This window comes from Pseudophryne corroboree, chromosome 3, assembly GCF_028390025.1.
Source record: "Pseudophryne corroboree isolate aPseCor3 chromosome 3, aPseCor3.hap2, whole genome shotgun sequence".
Lineage (NCBI taxonomy): Eukaryota > Metazoa > Chordata > Amphibia > Anura > Myobatrachidae > Pseudophryne > Pseudophryne corroboree.
In genome coordinates this window covers 340,111,002-340,133,340 of record NC_086446.1, presented here as the reverse complement: position 1 = coordinate 340,133,340, position 22,339 = coordinate 340,111,002, and the positions used below count along the sequence as shown (strand labels likewise).

General features: G+C 46.8%; 1 protein-coding gene across 4 annotated transcripts in view; it reads left to right on the top strand.

Moving 5' to 3' along the window:
- CDK5RAP3 (CDK5 regulatory subunit associated protein 3) overlaps positions 1-21,773 on the top strand; it is a 123,084-nt gene extending 101,311 nt beyond the window's left edge. For all 4 annotated transcript variants that reach the window (XM_063959627.1, XM_063959626.1, XM_063959625.1 and 1 more), the window contains 7 exons: positions 11,111-11,264; positions 11,344-11,433; positions 19,958-20,042; positions 20,630-20,718; positions 20,909-21,114; positions 21,221-21,392; positions 21,639-21,773. In XM_063959627.1, the coding sequence (XP_063815697.1) occupies positions 11,111-11,264; positions 11,344-11,433; positions 19,958-20,042; positions 20,630-20,718; positions 20,909-21,114; positions 21,221-21,392; positions 21,639-21,704 (862 nt within the window). In that variant the 3' untranslated portion in view covers positions 21,705-21,773. The remainder of the gene's footprint in view (positions 1-11,110; positions 11,265-11,343; positions 11,434-19,957; positions 20,043-20,629; positions 20,719-20,908; positions 21,115-21,220; positions 21,393-21,638) is intronic.
- Positions 21,774-22,339: the final 566 nt, after the last annotated feature.

Here is a 22,339-nt window from a genome sequence, read left to right as displayed (position 1 = left end):
GGACATCAAGGAGGCTTACCTTCATGTCAAAATTTACCCTTCTCACCAAGGGTATTTCAGGTTATGGTACAGAACTGTATCAGTTCGGACGCTGCCGTAGGGATGGTCCACGGCACCCCGGGTCTTTACTGAAGTAATGGCCGAAATGATGATATTCCTTCGAAGGAAGGGAATTTTAGTTATCCTTTACTTGGACGATTCCCTGATAAGGGTAAGATCCAGGGAACAGTTGGAGATCGGTGTAGCACTATATCAGGTAGTGTTGCGGCAGCACGATTGGTTTTTCAATATTCCAAAATCACAGCTGGTTCCGACGACTTGTCTTCTGTTCCTAGGGATGATTCTGGACATAGTCCAGAAAGAAGGTGCTTCTCCCGGAGGAGAAAGCCAGGGAGTTATCCGAGCTAGTCAGGAACCTCCTAAAACCGAACCAAGTCTCAGTGCATCAATGCACAAGGGTTCTGGGTAAAAATGGTGGCTTCCTACGAAGCAATCCCATTCGGCAGATTCCACGCACAGTGGAACCTTCTGGACAAATGGTCCGGGTCGCATCTTCAGATGCTTCAGCGGATAACCCTGTCACCAGGGACAAGGGTATCCCTCCTGTGGTGGTTGCAGAGTGCTCATCTTCTAGAGGGCCGCAGATTCGGCATTCGGGACTGGGTCCTGGTGGCCACGGATGCCAGCCTGCGAGGCTGGGGAGCAGTCACACAGGGAAGGAATTTCCAGGGCTTATGGTCAAGCCTGGAGACATCTCTTCATATAAACATTCTGGAACTAAGGGCCATTTACAATGCCCAAAGTCAAGCGAAACCCCTGCTTCAGGGTCAGGCGGTATTGATCCAATCGGACAACATCACGTCAGTCGCCCACGTAAACAGACAGGGCGGCACGAGAAGCAGGAGGGCAATGGCAGAAGCTGCAAGGATTTTCGCTGGGCGGAAAATCATGTGATAGCACTGTCAGCAGTGTTCATTCCGGGAGTGGACAACTGGGAAGCAGACTTCCTCAGCAGACACGATCTTCACCCGGGAGAGTGGGGACTTCACCCAGAAGTCTTCCACCTGATTGTAAACCGTTGGGAAAAACAAAAGGTGGACATAATGGCGTCCCGTCTAAACAAAAAACTAGACAGATATTGCGCCAGGTCAAGGGACCCTCAGGCAATAGCGGTGGACGCTCTGGTAACACCGTGGGTGTACCAGTCAGTGTATGTGTTCCCTCCTCTGCCCCTCATACCAAAAGTACTGAGAATCATAAGAAGGAGAGGAGTAAGAACTATACTCGTGGTTCCGGATTGGCCAAGAAGGACTTGGTATCCGGAACTTCAAGAGATGCTCACGGACGAACCGTGGCCTCTACCTCTAAGAAAGGACCTGCTCCAGCAAGGACCTTGTCTGTTCCAAGACTTACCGCGGCTGCGTTTGACGGCATGGCGGTTGAACGCCGGATCCTGAAGATCCCTACCCTGGTCAAGGCCAGGAAAGACGTAACCGCAAAACATTATCACCGCATTTGGCGAAAATATGTTGCGTGGGGTGAGGCCAAGAAGGCCCCTACAGAGGAATTTCAACTGGGTCGTTTCCTCCATTTCCTGCAAACAGGACTGTCTATGGGCCTAAAATTAGGGTCCATTAAGGTTCAAATTTCGGCCCTGTCGATTTTTCTTCCAAAAAGAACTGGCTTCAGTGCCTGAAGTTCAGACATTTGTAAAAGGGGTACTGCATATACAGTCTCCTTTTGTGCCTCCAGTGGCACCTTGGGGTTCTCAATGTTGTGTTGAGTTTCCTAAAGTCACATTGGTTTGAACCACTCACCACTGTGGACTTAAAATATCTCACATGGAAGTGACGAGTTAGCCCTGGTTTCAGCCAGGCGGGTGTCAGAATTGGCGGCTTTATCATATAAAAGCCCTTACTTAATATTTCATTCTGAAAGGGCAGAATTGAGGACTCGTCCTCAAATTTTCTACCTAAGGTGGTTTCTGCATTTCACATGAACCAACCTATTGTGGTACCTGCGGCTACTAAGGACTTGGAGGATTCCAAGTTGCTTGACGTGGTCAGGACCCTGAAAATACATGTTTCCAGGACGGCTGGAGTCAGAAAATCTGACTCGCTGTTTATCCTGTATGCACCCAACAAACTGGGTGCTCCTGCTTCTAAGCAGACGATTGCTCGTTGGATTTGTAGTACAATTCAGCTTGCACATTCTGTGGCAGGCCTGCCACAGCCAAAAATCTTAAAATGCCCACTCCACAAGGAAGGTGGGCTCATCTTGGGCAGCTGCCCGAGGGGTCTCGGCTTTACAACTTTGCCGAGCAGTTACTTGGTCAGGAGCAAATACGTTTGTAAAATTCTACAAATTTGATATCTTGGCTGAGGAGGACCTGGAGTTCTCTCATTCGGTGCTGCAGAGTCATCCGCACTCTCCCGCCCGTTTGGGAGCTTTGGTATAATCCCCATGGTCCTTACGGAGTTCCCAGCATCCACTAGGACGTCAGAGAAAATAAGAATTTACTTACCGATAATTCTATTTCTCGTAGTCCGTAGTGGATGCTGGGCGCCCATCCCAAGTGCGGATTGTCTGCAATACTGGTACATAATTATTGTTACCAAAAAATTCGGGTTATTGTTGTAGTGAGCCATCTTTTCTAGAGGCTCCTCTATTATCATGCTGTTAACTGAGTTCAGATCACAAGTTGTACAGTGTGATTGGTGTGGCTGGTATGAGTCTTACCCGGGATTCAAAATCCTTCCTTATTGTGTACGCTCGTCCGGGCACAGTATCCTAACTGAGGCTTGGAGGAGGGTCATAGGGGGAGGAGCCAGTGCACACCAGGTGATCCTAAAGCTTTCTTTAGATGTGCCCAGTCTCCTGCGGAGCCGCTATTCCCCATGGTCCTTACGGAGTTCCCAGCATCCACTACGGACTACGAGAAATAGAATTATCGGTAAGTAAATTCTTATTTTATCTAACAAAGCCGAAGAAGATATACGTGCAACAGGTAAACCCAAAACAACAAACACAGCTTGATAGAGGCATAACAAAGGTAACAAACATCCATGTTGGGAATAGTGACTCAGCTGAATTAATTTAACTGGTCAGTACAATCTCATCTTGGGGATACTGCTGTCTGTGGGATTTCCCAAAGCAAGTCATAAGAGGGGGCTCATACACAGGCCGAGCTGGGTGCAGAACATTACAATCGAACCATAAATTTCTCTTACGTCCTAGAGGATGCTGGGGACTCCGTAAGGACCATGGGGATAGACGGGCTCCGCAGGAGACATGGACACTTTAAGAAAGACTTTAGGATTTGGGTGTGCACTGGCTCCTCCCTCTATGCCCCTCCTCCAGACCTTAGTTGATTACTGTGCCCAGAGGAGACTGGGTGCTTTTCAGAGGCTCTCCTGAGTTTCTGACAGAAAGTATTTTGTTCGTTTTTAAATTTTCAGGGAGCCTGCTGGCAACAGACTCCCTGCATCGTGGGACTGAGGGGAGAGAAGCAGACCTACTTCTGTGAGTTGAAAGGCTCTGCTTCTTAGGCTACTGGACACCATTAGCTCCAGAGGGATCGGTACGCAGGTCTCATCCTCGCCGTCCGTCCCGGAGCCGCGCCGCCGTCCTCCTCACAGAGCCTGAAGGTAGAAGCCACGTGAGTATGAGAAGTTAGAGGACATCAGAGGCGGCAGAAGACTTCACTGTTCTTCACTGAGGTAACGCACAGCACTGCAGCTGTGCGCCATTGCTCCCATTCACCTCACATACTGTGTCACTCTATGGGCGCCGGGGGGGGGGGGGGGGGCGCCGGGGGGGGGGGGGGGGGGGCGCCGGGGGGCGCGCCCTGGGCAGCAAATAAACCTCTCCTGGCAAAAGATGGGTATATACAGCTGGCCACTGTATATACCTACGAGCCCCCGCCAAAGTTTTGTATTTTAGAGCGGGACAGAAGCCCGCCACCGAGGGGTCGGGGCTTCTCCCTCAGCACTCACCAGCACCATTTTTTCTCCACAGCACCGCTGAGAGGAAGCTCCCCGGACTCTCCCCTGCTTAGATCACGGTGACAAGAGGGTTTTAAAGTAGAGGGGGGGCACATAATTGGCGAATTGAGTATAAAAGCGCTATCTGGGTAAACATAAATATTGTGTTTTTGTCCTGGGTTATTATAGCGCTGGGTGTGTGCTGGCATACTCTCTCTCTGTCTCTCCTAAGGGCCTTGTGGGGGAACTGTCCTCAGATAAGAGGGTTCCCTGAGTGTGTGGTGTGTCGGTACGTGTGTGTCGACATGTCTGAGGGAGGAGGAGGAGCAAATGAATGTGGTATCGCCGTCGACGGCGCCGACACCTGACTGGATGGATATGTGGAATGTTTTAAGTGCCAATGTAAATTTATTGCACAAAAGATTGGATAAAGCTGAAGCTAGGGAACAGTCAGGGAGTCAACCCATGCCTGTACCTATGTCGCAGGGACCTTCGGGGTCCCAAAAGCGCCCACTATCCCAAATAGTTGACACGGATACCGACACGGATTCTGACTCCAGTGTCGAATACGATGATGCAAAATTACAGCCAAAGGTGGCTAAATGTATTCGATATATGATTATTGCAATCAAAGATGTTTTGCATATCACAGAGGAACCCCCTGTCCCTGACACGTGGGGGTACACATGTATAAGGGAAAGAAAACTGAGATAAATTTTCCCCCCTCACATGAGCTGAACGAGTTATGTGAAAAAGCTTGGGAATCTCCAGACAAGAAACTGCAGATTCCCAAAAGTATTCTTATGGCGTATCCTTTCCCGCCAACGGACAGGATACGGTGGGAATCATCCCCTAGGGTGGACAAAGCTTTGACACGCTTATCCAAAAAGGTAGCGCTGCCTTCCCAAGATACGGCTACCCTCAGGGATCCTGCTGATCGCAAGCAGGAGGTTACCCTGAAGTCCATTTATACACATTCAGGTACCTTACTCAGACCGGCTATTGCGTCGGCATGGGTGTGTAGTACTGTAGCAGCATGGACAGATACCTTATCAGCGGAAATTGATACCCTGGATAAGGATACCATCCTATTGACCCTAGGACATATAAAAGATGCTGTCTTATATATGAGAGATGCACAAAGAGACATTGGTCTATTGGGTTCGAGAATCAACGCTATGTCGATCTCGGCTAGAAGAGTCCTTTGGACCCGACAATGGACAGGAGATGCCGACTCCAAAAGGCATATGGAGGTTTTACCTTACAAGGGTGAGGAATTGTTTGGGGAAGGTCTCTCGGACTTGGTCTCCACTGCTACGGCAGGCAAATCTAATTTTTTACCTTATATTCCCTCACAACCTAAAAAAGCACAGCATTATCAAATGCAGTCCTTTTCGATCAAATAGAAACAAGAAAGGCCGTGGATCGTCCTTTCTTGCCAGAGGTAAGGGCAGAGGGAAAAAGCTGCACAACACAGCTAGTTCCCAGGAACAGAAGTCCTCCTCGGCCTCTGCAAAATCCACCGTATGACGCTGGGGCTCCACTAAGGGAGTCCGCCCCAGTGGGGGCACGTCTTCGAATTTTCAGCCACATCTGGGCCCACTCACAGGTGGATCCCTGGGCAATAGAAATTGTTTCCCTAGGTTACAAACTGGAATTCGAAGAGGTGCCTCCTCGCCGGTTTTTCAAATCGGCTCTGCCAACGTCTCCTCAAGAACGGGAGATAGTGTTAAATGCAATCGACATATTGTATCTTCAACAGGTGGTGGTCAAGGTTCCCCCGCTTCAACAGGGCAGGGGATATTACTCAACCCTGTTTGTGGTCCTGAAACCGGACGGTTCCGTCAGACCCATTTTAAATTTAAAATCTCTGAACCTATACTTGAAAAGGTTCAAATTCAAGATGGAATCGCTCAGAGCGGTCATCGCCAGCCTGGAAGGGGGAGATTTTATGGTATCTCTGGACATAAAGGATGCATACCTTCATGTTCCCATATATCCACCTCATCAGGCGTACCTGAGATTTGCGGTACAGGATTGTCATTACCAGTTTCAGACGTTGCCGTTTGGGCTTTCCACGGCCCCGAGAATTTTCACCAAGGTAATGGTGGAAATGATGGTGCTCCTGCGCAAGCAAGGTGTCACAATTATCCCGTACTTGGACGATCTCCTCATAAAAGCGAGATCAAGAGAACAATTACTGAACAGCGTGTCACTTTCACTGAAGGTGTTACAGCAACACGGCTGGATTCTCAATATCCCGAAGTCGCAGCTGGTTCCTACGACTCGTCTACCCTTCTTGGGCATGATTCTGGATACGGACCAGAAAAGGATGTATCTGCCGATAGAAAAGGCTCAAGAACTCGTGACTTTGGTCAGGAACCTATTGAAACCAAAACAGGTGTCAGTGCATCACTGCACGCGAGTCCTGGGAAAGATGGTGGCATCTTACGAGGCCATTCCATTCGGCAGGTTCCATGCACGGACCTTCCAATGGGACCTACTGGACAAATGGTCCGGGTCACATCTACAAATGCTTCGGTTGATCACCCTGTCCCCCAGGGCCAGGGTGTCTCTCCTGTGGTGGCTGCAGAGTGCTCACCTTCTAGAGGGCAGCATATTCGGCATTCAGGATTGGGTCCTGGTGATCACGGACGCGAGCCTCCGATGTTGGGGTGCAGTCACACAAGGAAGGAACTTCCAGGGTCTTTGGTCAAGTCAGGAGACTTGTCTTCACATCAACGTCCTGAAGCTAAGGGCCATATTCAATGCCCTTCGTCAAGCGGAGACTTTGCTTCGCGACTTACCAGTTCTGATCCAGTCAGACAACATCACCGCAGTAGCTCATGTAAACCGCCAGGGCGGCACAAAGAGCAGAGTGGCAATGGCGGAAGCTACAAAGATTCTACGCTGGGCGGAAAGCCATGTAAGCGCCCTATCAGCAGTGTTCATTCCGGGAGTGGACAACTGGGAAGCAGACTTCCTCAGCAGGCACGACCTGCATCCGGGAGAGTGGGGACTTCATCAGGAAGTCTTCACACAGATTGCAAGCCAGCGGGGCCTGCCCCAGATAGACATGATGGCGTCCCGCCTAAACAAAAAACTTCAAAGGTATTGCGCCAGGTCAAGAGACCCTCAGGCGGTAGCGGTGGACGCACTAGTGACACCGTGGGTGTTCCACTCTGTATATGTTTTTCCTCCTCTTCCTCTCATCCCAAAGGTGTTGAGACTAATAAGAAAAGGAGGAGTTCGGACAATTCTCATTGTTCCAGATTGGCCACGAAGGGCCTGGTACCCGGAATTGCAGGAGATGCTCACAGAAGATCCGTGGCCTCTTCCTCTAAGACAGGACCTGTTGCAACAGGGGCCCTGTCTGTTCCAAGACTTACCGCGGCTGCGTTTGACGGCATGGCGGTTGAACGCCGGATCCTAGCGGAAAAGGGCATTCCGGATGAGGTCATTCCTACTCTGATAAAGGCTAGGAAGGATGTGACAGCTAAACATTATCACCGTATATGGCGTAAATATGTTGCTTGGTGTGAGGCCAGGAATGCTCCTACGGAAGAATTACATCTGGGCCGTTTTCTTCACTTTCTACAAACTGGAGTGAATTTGGGCCTAAAATTAGGCTCCATTAAGGTTCAGATTTCGGCATTATCCATTTTCTTTCAAAAAGAATTGGCTTCACTTCCAGAAATAAAAATTTTTGTAAAGGGAGTGCTTCATATTCAGCCTCCTTTTGTACCTCCGGTGGCGCCTTGGGACCTTAATGTGGTTTTGAGTTTCCTTAAGTCGCACTGGTTTGAACCACTTCAGACAGTAGAGTTAAAATATCTCACTTGGAAGGTGGTCATGTTGTTGGCCTTAGCTTCGGCTAGGCGAGTGTCAGAATTGGCGGCTTTGTCTCACAAAAGCCCCTATCTAGTTTTCCATATGGATAGGGCGGAATTGCGGACCCGTCCTCAATTCTTGCCTAAGGTGGTGTCATCCTTTCATATGAACCAACCTATTGTGGTGCCGGTGGCTACACGAGACTAGGAGGATTCCGAGTATCTGGATGTAGTCAGGACTTTGAAAGTTTACGTGGCCAGGACGGCCAAAGTCAGAAAAACTGAAGCGCTGTTTATCCTGTATGCAGCCAACAAGGTTGGCGCTCCTGCTTCAAAGCAGACTATTGCTCGCTGGATCTGTACCACGATTCAGCAGGCGCATACGATCGCTAGATTGCCGTTACCTAAATCAGTCAAGGCCCATTCCACTAGGAAAGTGGGCTCTTCTTGGGCGGCTGCCCGAGGGGTCTCGGCACTACAGCTGTGCCGAGCGGTTACTTGGTCAGGGGCAAGCAAGTTTGCGAAATTCTACAAATTTGATACCCTGGCTGAGGAGGACCTCCTGTTTGCTCAATCGGTGCTGCAGAGTCATCCGCACTCTCCCGCCCGTTTGGGAGCTTTGGTATAATCCCCATGGTCCTTACGGAGTCCCCAGCATCCTCTAGGACGTAAGAGAAAATAAGATTTTAAACCTAACGGTAAATCTTTTTCTCGTAGTCCGTAGAGGATGCTGGGCGCCCGTCCCAAGTGCGGACTACTTCTGCAAGACTTGTATATCGTTTTGCTTACATAAGGGTTATGTTATGGTTGCTTTCAGTTCCCGACTGAAGCTATGTTGAATTTCATACTGTTAACTGGTTAGTTTATCACAAGTTATACGGTGTGATTGGTGTAGGCTGGTATGAATCTTGCCCTTGTTTTAACAAAAATCCTTTCCTTGTACTGTCCGTCGCCTCTGGGCACAGTTTCTCTAACTGAGGTCTGGAGGAGGGGCATAGAGGGAGGAGCCAGTGCACACCCAAATCCTAAAGTCTTTCTTAAAGTGCCCATGTCTCCTGCGGAGCCCGTCTATCCCCATGGTCCTTACGGAGTCCCCAGCATCCTCTACGGACTACGAGAAAAAGATTTACCGGTAGGTTTAAAATCTTATTTTTAGTGACCGTGTGGACCGAGGACCAAGTGGATGCTATTCACGGTTGGTCAACAGGGGCACCTGCCATGTCACCTAAGAAGCACTAGTTGCCAAGTAGAATGTGCCGAATAAGGTCAGGTAGCGACTTGCTCAGAGCAACATTCTCCTGCTTAATAGTAGAAGTAATTCATGGAGCCACTCATTCACTGATGAGTGTAGTACAGGTCCAAGGGACTAACTGACTTACAAACTGGCGCAGTCCGGTACACATAATTCCGCAATGCCCAGACAACATCCAAGAAGCAGAGAGAGCTATTCCAATCAGAATGATGAAAAGCCAGTAAAACAATCTCCTGATACTGATGGAAATGACAACCACCTTAGGTTGAAATGACGACCGAGTATGGAGCACCGCTGGTCTGAGTGAAAAATCAGGAGAAGAGAACTGTCCGATAGTGCTAACAATTCCGAGACCCCCCGAGCAGAGGTAATGGACAAAAACAGCTCTACTTTTCAAGTAAGCCACCACAAATGAGATGAATCTAGAGACTCAAAAGGAGCCCATTGAAGCGCCTCTGAGACCAAATTGAGGTCCCAAGGTGGGACAGGCAGACCATATGGTGGCTGTACATGCAGTACCCCTTGAGAGCGTCCATTAAGGCCACCTGAGTATCCCTGGACAGCTCACCTTAATAAGTCAGCTTCTTGTCCAGTGTGGATACCATGAAGTCTATGCCTGGGAGACCCCAGCACACTACAATCAGGTTGAACGTGTCCTGGTGTAACTCCCACTGACTGGGTGAACCCTGTGCTGGCTGAGAAAGTCTGTTTCCCAGTTGTCCACCCCTGGAATGAGGATGGCAGAAATAGCCTGAATTAACTTCTCCGGCCACTGCGTGATCCAAGCGGTTTCCGCCATGGCCTGTTGACTTATGGTCCTGCCCTGCCACATGATATATGCCACAGCCATGGTATTGTCCAACTGTACACAGTGAGGCCTGTCCCACAGGAACCAAGGAGTCTGCAGCAGGACATTCCAGACCGCCAGCACATTGATGGAACTGGTTGGCCTCCTACTTGGACTCCCTGCATCTGGAACCCTAGAGTAACTGCACTCCGCAGAGACTGACATATGTCATGGCCAGGGTCCAATCCCAGATTGACAACTGACAACTTCTGGACAGCTTTGGGAAGTGAAGTCACCAATACAAGGACTGATAGGCCAGACGTGACAGAGGGAACAACTGCCTGACAATCTGGAGGTCTGTTTTCTTCCAGGGCTGCAGGAGTTGATTGTTTCAAAGGTGGCAACCATCTTCCCCAGCAACTGCATACACCGTAGGAAGTACATTTGACCTGGGAGCAAAAGAGGCTGCATCAAAGATTGCAGTGCTTGAATTTTTGTCCTCTGGAATATAGACTCACTAACAGGTTGTATCAAACAGAAGCCCCAGAAAGACACTCTGCTGAGACGGACCCAGGTTGAATTTTGGAAAGTTGATAATCCAACCATGTTCCTCCAATGTTAATACCATTACCTGCAGATGACTCTTGAGAAGTGTATGTGAGGATGCTTCAAACAACATATTGTCCAAGTAAAGAAGGACAGTGATCCCTAGAATGAGGTCACTGACTTCCAGGCTGTCGAGAGAACAGTCATCCCAACTAGAATGATCAGCGCAGTCTTGATCCAACACCTTTCCGTTTCTCATCAGAGAAACCCTTGGATACACCACACAAAGCCTGCGGTTTTCAGAAACAGGGCGGAGGTACCTAGGAATTTTTTCAACATGGAATAGACTTGGAAAAGTCTATCCATCTGTTGAGCTAAGCCAATTCTGAATCCCCCAAAAGTGGGATTCAGGCACCTATAGAGAAAAAAACTATTAGAAACAAATGAAAAGCTGCTCCTCAGTAAAATCTTTATGCCTCTCTATCAGGTACAAAATAAAAAACTGACTAGCTGGGGGAGGGGATAGGGCTAAGAGAGAGAGGTGTACCACAGGGGTGGGAGTGGGGGGGCAGGGTTTGGAGTTCCTACTTAGCTTCCCTCTTACCCCACAGTCTGCATTGTTCCCCAGATGAGACGAAAGAGGAATACTAGAGATCTGATAATATATTGCAAGATACAAAGAGTTGGGGATAATTTCTCTTACTTACTTGAGCTCCCCAGAACAGGCTCTTGTCCTTCTCCGGTATGTGCAGGAACATGGAGACACCACTATGTATGAATGGCGCATCGGTGAGGCCCCAGAGACCGTAGAGCGGCCACAAGTGAATGAAGTTGAGGAGGTTCCTCAGTGCACAGGGGATACAGATGTAAGTGAAAGTGAGTGCTATGCACGTTGTGGATGAAGTTCCCATGATCCTTTTAATGCTTTTTTTTCTTTTTTATCAGATTGACTGGGGAGACATGGGGTTAAATATAGATACTTCTGCTCAACAGACTACAGAGGAGATAGACTGGGGCATTGTTTCAGAGTCTGAGGTAAACTGCTTCTACTTTGGAATAAAATGGATTAGGGGAATGTTAATCATGTATGTATAAGATAATGTTGTTAGTTACAGATATGTCCTCATACATCTAACTGCCAGGTCCTGTGCAACTCTGCTAGCGTCAGGTGTATTTTTTTTTTGCCGAAAATACATCTTAGTCGTAACACAATGCATCTGGGACACACCAGGAGACTGTGCTGATTCACTTGATATGCAATACTATTATATCTGTGTGCGACTGAGTCTGTATATGATGCACAAGGGAAATTGGCATGGAAAAAAGCCATGGCCACTGCATTGTAGCAATCCTTATAGAGATTCAGACTCAGTCACACACAGATATACAAGTGTTGCATATTAAATTAATCATTAGTGTCTCCCAAGTCACATCATTTTACGACTAAGACCCATTTCTCATACGTCCTAGAGGATGCTGGGGTCACTTCAAGAACCATGGGGTATAGACTAGATCCACAGGAGACATGGGCACTTTAAGACTTTTAAAAGGGGTGTGAACTGGCTCCTCCCTCTATGCCCCTCCTCCAGACTCCAGTTTAGAATCTGTGCCCAGGCAGACTGGATGCACACTGAGGAGCTCTACTGAGTTTCTCTGAAAAGACTTTGTTAGGTTTTTTATGTTCAGGGAGAACTTATGGCAACAGTTTCCCTGCTTCGTGGGACTTAGGGGAGAGAAGTCAGACCTACTTCTGTGAGTTTAAAGGCTCTGCTTCTTTGGCTACAGGACACCATTAGCTCCTGAGGGTCTGATCGCTAGGTACGCCTAGATGCTCGTTCCCATAGCCCGCCGTCACCCCCTTGCAGAGCCAGAAGTCAGAAGACGGGTGAGTAGAAGAAGATCAGAAGACTTCAGTGACTGCTTTGAGGTACTGCACAGCGGCCGCGCTGCGCACCATGCTCCCACACTCGGCGGCACTACAGGGTGCAAGGCGCGGGGGGACGGACGCCCTGGGCAGCATTTTACCTCAAATAACTACCTGGCAAGAGCGGACTAAGTGCCAGGGCACTGTCCGAACCCCCGCCAGTATAAAAAACTTTTTTTTTTAAAAGCGGGTCTGAAGCACGCCATTACGGGGGCGTGGCTTAGCCCTCACAGCACGGCGCCATTTTCTCTACACAAGGCTGCAGAGACGCTGGTCCTTCCTCACACTGCTGTACAAGTAACAGGGTGCAAAACGGGTGCATAGTGATTTTGGTGCATTATATGTGTAATTTATAAACGTGCTGCAGGTCTGGGACATTGTCTGTAGTGTTTTCAGACCGGGTTTAGGCGCTGGGGTGTGAGCTGGCAATTTCTCCCTCTGTGTCTCTCTGACAGGCTTTACTGTGGGTCTGTCCCCTATAGGCCCAGTGTATCTGCGTGTGTTGGGTACACGTGTGTCGGCATGTCTGAGGCGGAGTGCTCTTCTCAGGAGGAGACTATGTTAGGGACACAAATGGCTGTGGGAGTGGCCCTGTCGGCACCGCCGACGCCTGATTGGGTGAATGTTTTGAGTGCTTTGAATGCAAATGTGGCTCTGATAAATAAAAGATTGGATAAATCTGAGTCTCAGAACCAGGCTTGGAAGAAATCCGTAGAGGATGTGTTGTTTCAAGTCCAGACCCCCTCGGGGTCACAAAAACGTTCATTTGCCCAGCTGGCAGACATGGATACCGACACGGACACTGACTCTAGTGTCGACTATAGTGATGCCAGATTAGATCCAAAACTGGCAAAGAGCATTCAGTACATGATTATGGCTATAAAAGACGTATTACATATCACTGAGGACCCTACTGTTCCTGTTACAAGGGTCTGTATATATAAAGGGAAGAAACTTGAGGTAACATTTCCTCCCTCTCATGAACTGAACGCGCTTTGTGAAAAGGAAAGGTTTGGGAAAGTCCTGACAAAAAGTTTCAGATTCCCAAAATGATTGTAGTGGCGTATCCGTTTCCCTCTGGGGATAGGGAAAAATGGGAGTCACCCCCCATTGTGGACAAAGCTCTGTCACGTCTGTCCAAAAAGGTGGCTCTCCCGTCCCCTGACACGGCAGCCCTTAAGGATCCTGCGGATCGTAGACCGGAAAATACATTGAAATCCATTTATGTCACCACGGGTACGCTACTCAGACCATCCATTGCATCTGCGTGGGTGAGTAGTGCTATCGAAAAATGGGCAGATAACTTATCATCTGAAATGGATACCCTGGATAGGGATAGTATTCTTTTGACACTAGGTCATATCAGGGACGCTGCAGTCTACCTAAAGGAAGCTGCGAGAGATATTGGCCTCTTGGGATCACGGGCCAATGCCATGGCAGTCTCAGCTAGGAGAGCATTGTGGATTCATCAATGGAATGCTGATGCTGACTCTAAGAAAGCTATGGAGTCTCTACCGTATAAAGGTGGAGTGTTTGGTGACGGCCTCGCTGATTTGGTATCTACGGCTACCGCGGGTAAGTCATCATTTTTGCCTTATGTGCCTGCACCACAAAAGAAAGCACATCATTATCAGATGCAGTCCTTTTTGCCCAATAAATACAGAAAGGGCCGAGGGTCTTCCTTCCTTGCTACTAGGGGAAAGGGAAAAGGTAAACGATCACCGGCCGTGGCCGGTTCCCATGAGCAGAAGTCCTCCCCGGCTCCTGCCAAGTCCACCGCATGACGCCGGGGCTCCTCTGCGGGAGTCCGCACCGGTGGGCGCACGTCTCAGGCTCTTCAGTCAGTTCTGGGCTCGTTCGGCCCTGGACCCATGGGTTTTAGAAATAGTGTCCAAGGGTACAAACGAGTTTCAAGACGTCCCCCCTCAACGATTTTTCAAATCAGCCTTACCAGCTTCTCTTCCAGACAGGGAGGTGGTATGCGCAGCAATACAAAAATTGTGTCACAATCAAGTCATTGTCAGGGTTCCCCCGTCGCAACAGGGAGAAGGCTTTTATTCGAGCCTGTTCGTGGTCCCGAAGCTAGACGGCTCAGTCAGACCAATTCTGAACCTCAAATCCCTCAATTTCTACCTGAGAAAATTCAAATTCAAGATGGAATCTCTCCGGGCAGTGATCTCCAGTCTGGAGGAGGGAGATTTTATGGTGCCGATAGACATAAAGGATGCCTACTTGCATGTTCCCATTTATTCTCCACAACAGGCTTACCTGAGATTCGCAGTTCAGGATTGTCATTACCAATTTCAGACATTGCCGTTTGGTCTGTCCACGGCTCCAAGGGTTTTCACCAAAGTAATGGCCGAAATGATGGTTCTCCTGCGCAAACAAGGAGTCACAATTATCCCGTACTTGGACGATCTCCTGATAAAGGCGAGATCCAGGGACCAATTACTGCAGAACATTACACTCTCCCTGACAATTCTGCAGCAACATGGTTGGCTCCTAAACTTGCCGAAATCACAGTTGGTTCCGACGAGACGGCTGTCGTTTTTGGGAATGATTCTGGACACAGAATTACAGAGAGTTTTTCTTCCAGTGGAAAAGGCTCTGGGAATTCAGAACCTGGTCAAACAAATTCTGAAACCAGCAAGAGTATCGATCCATCAATGCACTCGGTTGCTGGGGAAGATGGTGGCGGTGTACGAGGCCATTCAGTTTGGCAGATTCCATGCCAGAGTGTTTCAGTGGGACCTGTTGGACAAGTGGTCGGGTCCCATCTGCACATGCACCGAAGGATAACCCTGTCGTCCAAGACCAGAATCCCACTCCTGTGGTGGCTGCACAGCTCTCACCTCCTAGAGGGACGCAGGTTCGAGATCCAGGACTGGATCTTAGTGACCACGGATGCGAGTCTCCGAGGCTGGGGAGCAGTCACGCAGGGGGAAAGCTTCCAGGGAAAATGGTCAAGCCAGGAAATGTGTCTACGCATAAACGTTCTGGTGTTAAGGGCCATTCACATCGGCCTTCTGCAAGCGGAACATCTTCTTCGCTATCGGCCCGTCTTGATTCAGTCGGACAACATAACAGCAGTAGTATACATAAACCGCCAGGGCGGAACAAAGAGCAGAGCGGCAATGGCAGAGGCCACAAAGGTGCTCCGTTGGGCGGAAAGGCATACAAGCGCTCTGTCAGCGATCTTCATTCCAGGAGTGGACAACTGGGAAGCAGACTTCCTCAGCAGACACGATCTCCATCCAGGAGAGTGGTGTCTTCATCAAGAGGTTTTTGCAGAAGTGACAAGTCTTTGGGGAATTCCTCAAATAGATATGAAGGCGTCTCCCCTCAACAAGAAACTTCAGAGATATTGTTCCAGGTCGAGAGACCCTCAAGCAATAGCAGTGGACGCCCTAGTGACACCGTGGGTGTTTCAGTCAGTGTACGTGTTTCCTCCGCTTCCACTCATTCCAAAAGTGATAAAGATCATAAGAAGAACAAAGGTTCAAGCGATCCCCATTGTTCCAGACTGGCCAAGGAGGACTTGGTATCCAACTCTTCAGGAATTACTCATAGGAGATCCCTGGCCTCTTTCTCTGAGGGAGGATCTGTTACAGCAGGGGCCGTGCGTGTTCCAAGACTTACCGCGACTTCGTTTGACGGCTTGGAGGTTGAACGCCGAATCCTAGCCCGAAAGGGTATTCCCAAGGAAGTCATCCCCACTCTTATTCAGGCCAGGAAAGGAGTAACGTCTAAACATTACCACCGTATTTGGAGAAAATACGTGTCTTGGTGTGAATCCAAGGAAGCTCCTACGGAAGAATTTCAGTTAGGACGTTTTCTCCATTTTCTACAAGCCGGTGTGGATGCGGGCCTAAAGTTGGGCTCAATTAAAGTTCAAATTTCAGCTGTATCGGTTTTCTTCCAAAAACAATTGGCCTCCCTTCCAGAAGTTCAGACCTTCGTGAAAGGCATATTGCACATCCAACCTCCCTTTGTGCCCCCTGTGGCACCATGGGATCTTAACGTGGTGTTGCAATTCCTTCAATCTCATTGGTTTGAACCTTTACAGAAGGTTGAGTTGAAATTCCTTACTTGGAAAGTGATCATGCTGTTGGCTTTGGCATCCGCAAGGCGGGTGTCTGAATTGGCGGCCTTGTCTCACAAGAACCCTTATTTGATCTTCCATGAAGATAGAGCAGAGTTGAGGACTCGTCAGCAGTGTCTGACGAAAGTGGTTTCATCGTTCCACTTGAACCAACCTATTGTGGTACCAGTGGCTACTGACGCCTTGCTGGAATCAAAGTTTCTCGATGTAGTCAGAGCTTTGAAAATTTATGTCACCAGAACGGCTCAGTTCAGGAAAACAGAGGCTCTGTTTGTCCTGTATGCTCACAATAAAATTGTGGCTCCTGCTTCCAAGCAGACTATTGCGCGCTGGATCTGTCATACGATTCAGCAGGCTCATTCTACGGCTGGATTGCCGTTACCGAAATCGGTGAAGGCCCATTCTACCAGAAAGGTGGGCTCATCCTGGGCAGCTGCCGGGGGGAGTCTCGGCATTACAACTTTGCCGAGTAGCTACTTGGTCGGGTTCAAACACCTTTGCGAAGTTCTACAAGTTTGATACCATGGCTGAGGACCTCATGTTTGGTCAAGCGGTGCTGCAGAGTCATCCGCACTGTCCCGCCCGTTCTAGAGCTTTGGTATAAACCCCATGGTTCTTGAAGTGACCCCAGCATCCTCTAGGACGTATGAGAAAATAGGATTTTAATACCTACCGGTAAATTCTTTTCTCTTAGTCCGTAGAGGATGCTGAGCGCCCGTCCCAGTGCGTACTGTATCTGCAGTTACCGGTTATGGTACACACATGTTGTGTTACGTTTATAGTCAGCCTGTTGCTGATGTTCTTCATGCCGTTGACTTGCGTTGTGTTGAATGCCATGTTGTACGGTGTGCTTGAGGTTGGAGCTGGTATGTATCTCACCTTAGTTTAACAGTAAATCCTTTTCCTCGAAATGTCCGTCTCCCTGGGTACAGTTCCTATAACTGAAGTCTGGAGGAGGGGCATAGAGGGAGGAGCCAGTCCACACCCCTTTTGAAAGTCTTAAAGTGCCCATGTCTCCTGTGGATCCCGTCTATACCCCATGGTTCTTGAAGTGACCCCAGCATCCTCTACGGACTAAGAGAAAAGGATTTACCGGTAGGTATTAAAATCCTATTTTTGGAGTAAATAGATGTGAAAAAATTTGCCTGGCACTAGCAGAGTCTCACAGGACTTGGCGCATCAAGAAGGGCTGTTCGTTGCGACTGCAGCAACGATGTATGAGGACACATCCTTTATCTGCTGGAAGCTCTCACTGTCTCTTTGGGAATGTTAATAATTGTATTCAGATCATTATTCTATGCCTCTTCCCATATATGAACAGGAAAATTGCCTTGACAAAGCTCGTTCAGGAGTAAAATGCACATCGGCGTTGCCATGTGCTGCCTATATAGAGAAAATGTTTAGTATTACCTGTTACTAACCTATGCTATGCTCAATAATTTAAATACTGACATTTATATGTGCTGCTGATGTATGTCTGCTATTAATGCAGGGTGTGCTTGAAAGATCCATACTGGCTCTGGCTGCATCAGTGTGAGGCAGTGTGGGAGACACAGTACTCCACACCACTGCTTGAGCTACGATACACTCATAGCTTATGTGAATATATACAGTCACACACAGAATATAGGCATGCCGCATATAATTTTAATCAGCAGAAGCTGCCTGTGTGTCCTATTGCATCACATTGTCTCCAAAATATGCAAAAAAAGATGCTTGACTCTATCGAGTCACACGCCACTCACAAGTGTGTATCGCGACTTGTAACACATGGAGCAAAGTTGTAAGGGGATACATCTGTACGTTGTACCTTATATGGTCTGATATGTACTGCTGACATAGGATAATTAATACCTTTTACAAGTGTATGTTATGCCTCATATAGAAATAAATTTACATTGGATCCAGTTATTTTAAAGTGAAGACCGAGTGGGAGACATGATACCACACACTGCTGTTTAATTCATGATACGTGTATATCTCATGTGAATACATACACCTCTTCCAGGACGTATCAGGAAACATTTCATAGTGTGTTCTATGTATACTGAATACTAACTGTATATTGTTCCATTTCTGTGATGAGTAAAGTGGATAAATAATGAAACTAACGTATTAAATATACTACTCTTACACTTATATGCACACATGACGGAACTATAAGTATCCAAATTATTGAGCCTAATAGAGATCTTGGATTACGACTTGAGGGGATGCTCATAGGGTTACATGCTAATGGCATGGATATACTGTTACATCTTTTGAATAATTATAAAAATGGTAATAGTAATATTGTGTCCTGTGTACCAGATACATTTGTATCATACAATGGGATATCTAGTACAATCGTGAGTAACTCAAATTCGCTTATTTGAAGATTGGATACTTTGTGTATATTTTACCAACTTATTGGACCTTCTAACACAACCATGAAATAGGATAGGAAACGTTATAGTTTACACTATTTTATGGCATGATATCTATATATAATGAATATACACATACTTGTGATGAATATTATCTGTCCTGCCAATACACAGCAGTACATAATACTCAAAGCTGTAACAAGTTTGCCTGGGAATCCGATATATGCATATCAGTTTATAAGATACTTAGTACATGAATAAACTTACATAGTGAAAGCTACTCATTTGGAAATCCTGTTTATATCGTTCAGTTGAGAAGTAAATGATCTTGAGCACAGGCATATATATCCTATAACATGTGAATTATTGGTGTAAGTACCTTTTAGATATACAATTAATAAACAGTTATTTTAAAAATGTCTTTGTTAGCAACGGATTCAGTGCACCCATCTTAAAACTGATTCCTTTTTTATACATTGGATTATACATCTTTCTACGTATGTCTATATTCCATATGTGAAAAATGCAAGGTGTGGCTAGTAAATAATGAGACTGATGCTATAATTTATGTTTAATTATATTAAGTACATTTTAACTCCATTCCCCTTCTATGTACTCCCCTATTGCAGCCACACACCGTTGCATTTTGTATTGGTGAAAGTCCTGTTGTAGCTCATTATCTGACAGCTGCCTCAATAGCTCTTCAACTAAAAATCTTCAGTTAACACGTTGCTCTACTTTTGAACTTATCATTTTTACAACAGACGGGAAAAGCACAACTTCTTTGAACGCTGTGTGGCAGCAAACTGTGTGTGAGGGGGGAAACTTGTGAAACCATTTTGGGATAGTCCAAGGTCAATATTCCCCCACTCCATTTTGACTCTCACAGTATGGTTTATTTTTTACAAGTACAGTCCTGTTATTTAATATCCACACCTCGTACATCATCTGCCCATTATATTTACTATGTAACGTTAAACATTGCACTCTTTGGCATGTGTAAAACATTTTGCATATTAGTCTGCAAGATGTGCTACTTTTTTATTTTTTATTTCTGTTTGCTCATACTCTTCACCAGGGTTGGTGACCATCTTCTCCTGAATGACCGCAATGCAGAGGAGTGAAAAGTGTGGCTAGGTAATAACGTGTCTTGTGTTCTGTTTTCAGGCTGTAGGAGCAGACGGTATAATCTGGGGCACTGAAGAGACCGGGCCTGTGGAAATTATCACCGTGCTGAAAGATGGCCTTGATGGTGAGATATACTGTAGAAGTGAAGATAATTGAAGGGAGACAGTTGACATGTTTATACGTTGATTTACTTTATTTTGGTAACATAATATTAGCCTTTCAGTGAGCCTTTTACTGGATTTGAGGGGGTCCCCGTTATCCTGGGAGTAATTCACAGTATTGCATGGTCCATATAGTCCCTTCTGGGGAATACAGCATGGTTTATAGTTGATATGCTTTTTGCTCACCGATTAGCTTTCTATAGTTTCTCCCGCATGTTTTGCATGGTTTAATGTCAGTTTTACTGGGAACTGCATGTTTCATTGCCTATTCTGCTTGTCGATACTGAAAACTCAGATGTCTGTTTTCTTGAGAGAAGTCAGATGGTATGGTGTCATTGGTCCAGTGACACTTGAATGCTTTAGTCTTTGTCTTAGCTCATTGGATAGCAGAGTCTTTATCTTCTTCCAAGTCTACTTTATGTACATAGTGGGATGACCATGAAAACATATTTTTTTTTTTTTTAGATTTATCAACGTAATACTTTCAATTTAGTTGAATCTTGCAGGTTATCTCGTTCTCATGGATGACTCCCGCTTTTATTTTTCTCAGTCCCTCAAGGTGTTGCACGGGGATCTGATGCACTCACTGTACTGGAAAACACAGAAAGTCGAAATCAATTTGTTGATGAATTAATGGAGGTAACTGAGAATTTTACACTCCCAGCAGCATGATTTCTATTTTTTTTAACTTTCACAATTTTTTATTAGGTTTTGTCTAACTTAAACTAACCTCTGGTATCTTCAGGTCTAATTTTTTTCTCTGTTTACCTGTCCCCTGTAGTTTTCCAACTCAGTAATCTTCTTCCTCTCATATTTCTCTCGTTCCCAGTTGGAGCTCTTCCTGTCTCAGTGGCTCCAGGATCTGGATGGTGATACGGACATTGTCACCGTTACACAGTTCCAAGCAGCTCCACCTATTTTGCAGGGACAAAGCCGGGATAAGGTAGCTGCCATGCTAATACAGGTTCGGAATCTTATTAGCCGCTTGACAGATGTCAGAATGCGCCATCTTTTCCTGATTCTTGCATCTCCACGGTTAGTATGTCTATTTTGTGCCTATAGGTTTCTCAATTTACCTTATTCTTTAGATAAAGTTGGTCATAGAAAAGCTGAGTTATATGTCATGAGCCATCTGTTCCAGGTATGTGGATCGTGTAACAGATATACTACGACAACGTCTGAAGCAGGCCGAACTCCTGGAAAAGAAGAGGGAGGCCTGGTTGGAGAGAGGAAAATCGGCTGAGGAGGAGAGGGTTAGCCTGCAACCAAAGTTGTTACTTCTTCAGGAGAGAAGTTGTGAACTTCAGAAGCAGGTGAGAGTTGGGACAGATTGTCAGGATTGGGGAAGAATATGGAAATGAGATTCAAAGATGAGTTGGAGTGGTAGTTTCTTCAGGAAGCAGTTGGACTATAGTGAGGAGATGTATAGAGGCAGGACCGTTAGTCCTTGGAACTGCATGTTGTAGGCAGGCATCAAATTGAGAATATGAGGGTAGAACCAGTTTTAGGGGCAGATGAGAGTAAAATTAGCTTTTCATGTGCTTCTATTTTTGTTGCAGATTGAAGCAGACCTATCTCGGAGGTATAACAACCGCCCTGTGAAACTAATTGGAACTGGACTTTAATCATCATCATGTGTCTTCAGATTCGGGACTAGTTTATACATTAAAGCATTATGTCTAAAATGTGTATAAGAGAGTGTTATGCTGCCTTTGTAGTGACATTACAAGGAAATGACAGTACACCCCCTTATCTCTCAATTCTGTATGATTTTTTTTGCCATGCTGTGGCTGACACATTCCATCTCCCTCCCTACTCTCCCTTATATTACTACACTGTGTGATGCACGCCTTTACCTTCTTCCTGACTCACTAATTACATCCCATCAGAATGACGAGTGACCTGTCACTGCTCATTATTCTGGCTGCTCGTTATCTCAGTACTTGGGGGGAAGCTGCACCCTCCAGCTGGACACTGAGTGATGGCATCTATTAATCAGCAGGCTCACGGAGCAATACCTGTAAGTACAGCTTGCTACAGTGCGTGCAGATCTGCCAGTGGGCGGGATGCCATGCTCTGTCAGCTTCTGACTGGACTGGTTATAAGACTGGCATTGCAGGATTTGGCGGAAAACAGGTTATAGGAGCATTACTTTACATGTCTAAGAATGAGCACAGCCCATGGGGATGCGGCTTTGTAGATCTGGAGGATAAAGGGTTAAGCAAATAAAGTTTTGCTGGTGTAGATTCTGATAGAAAAA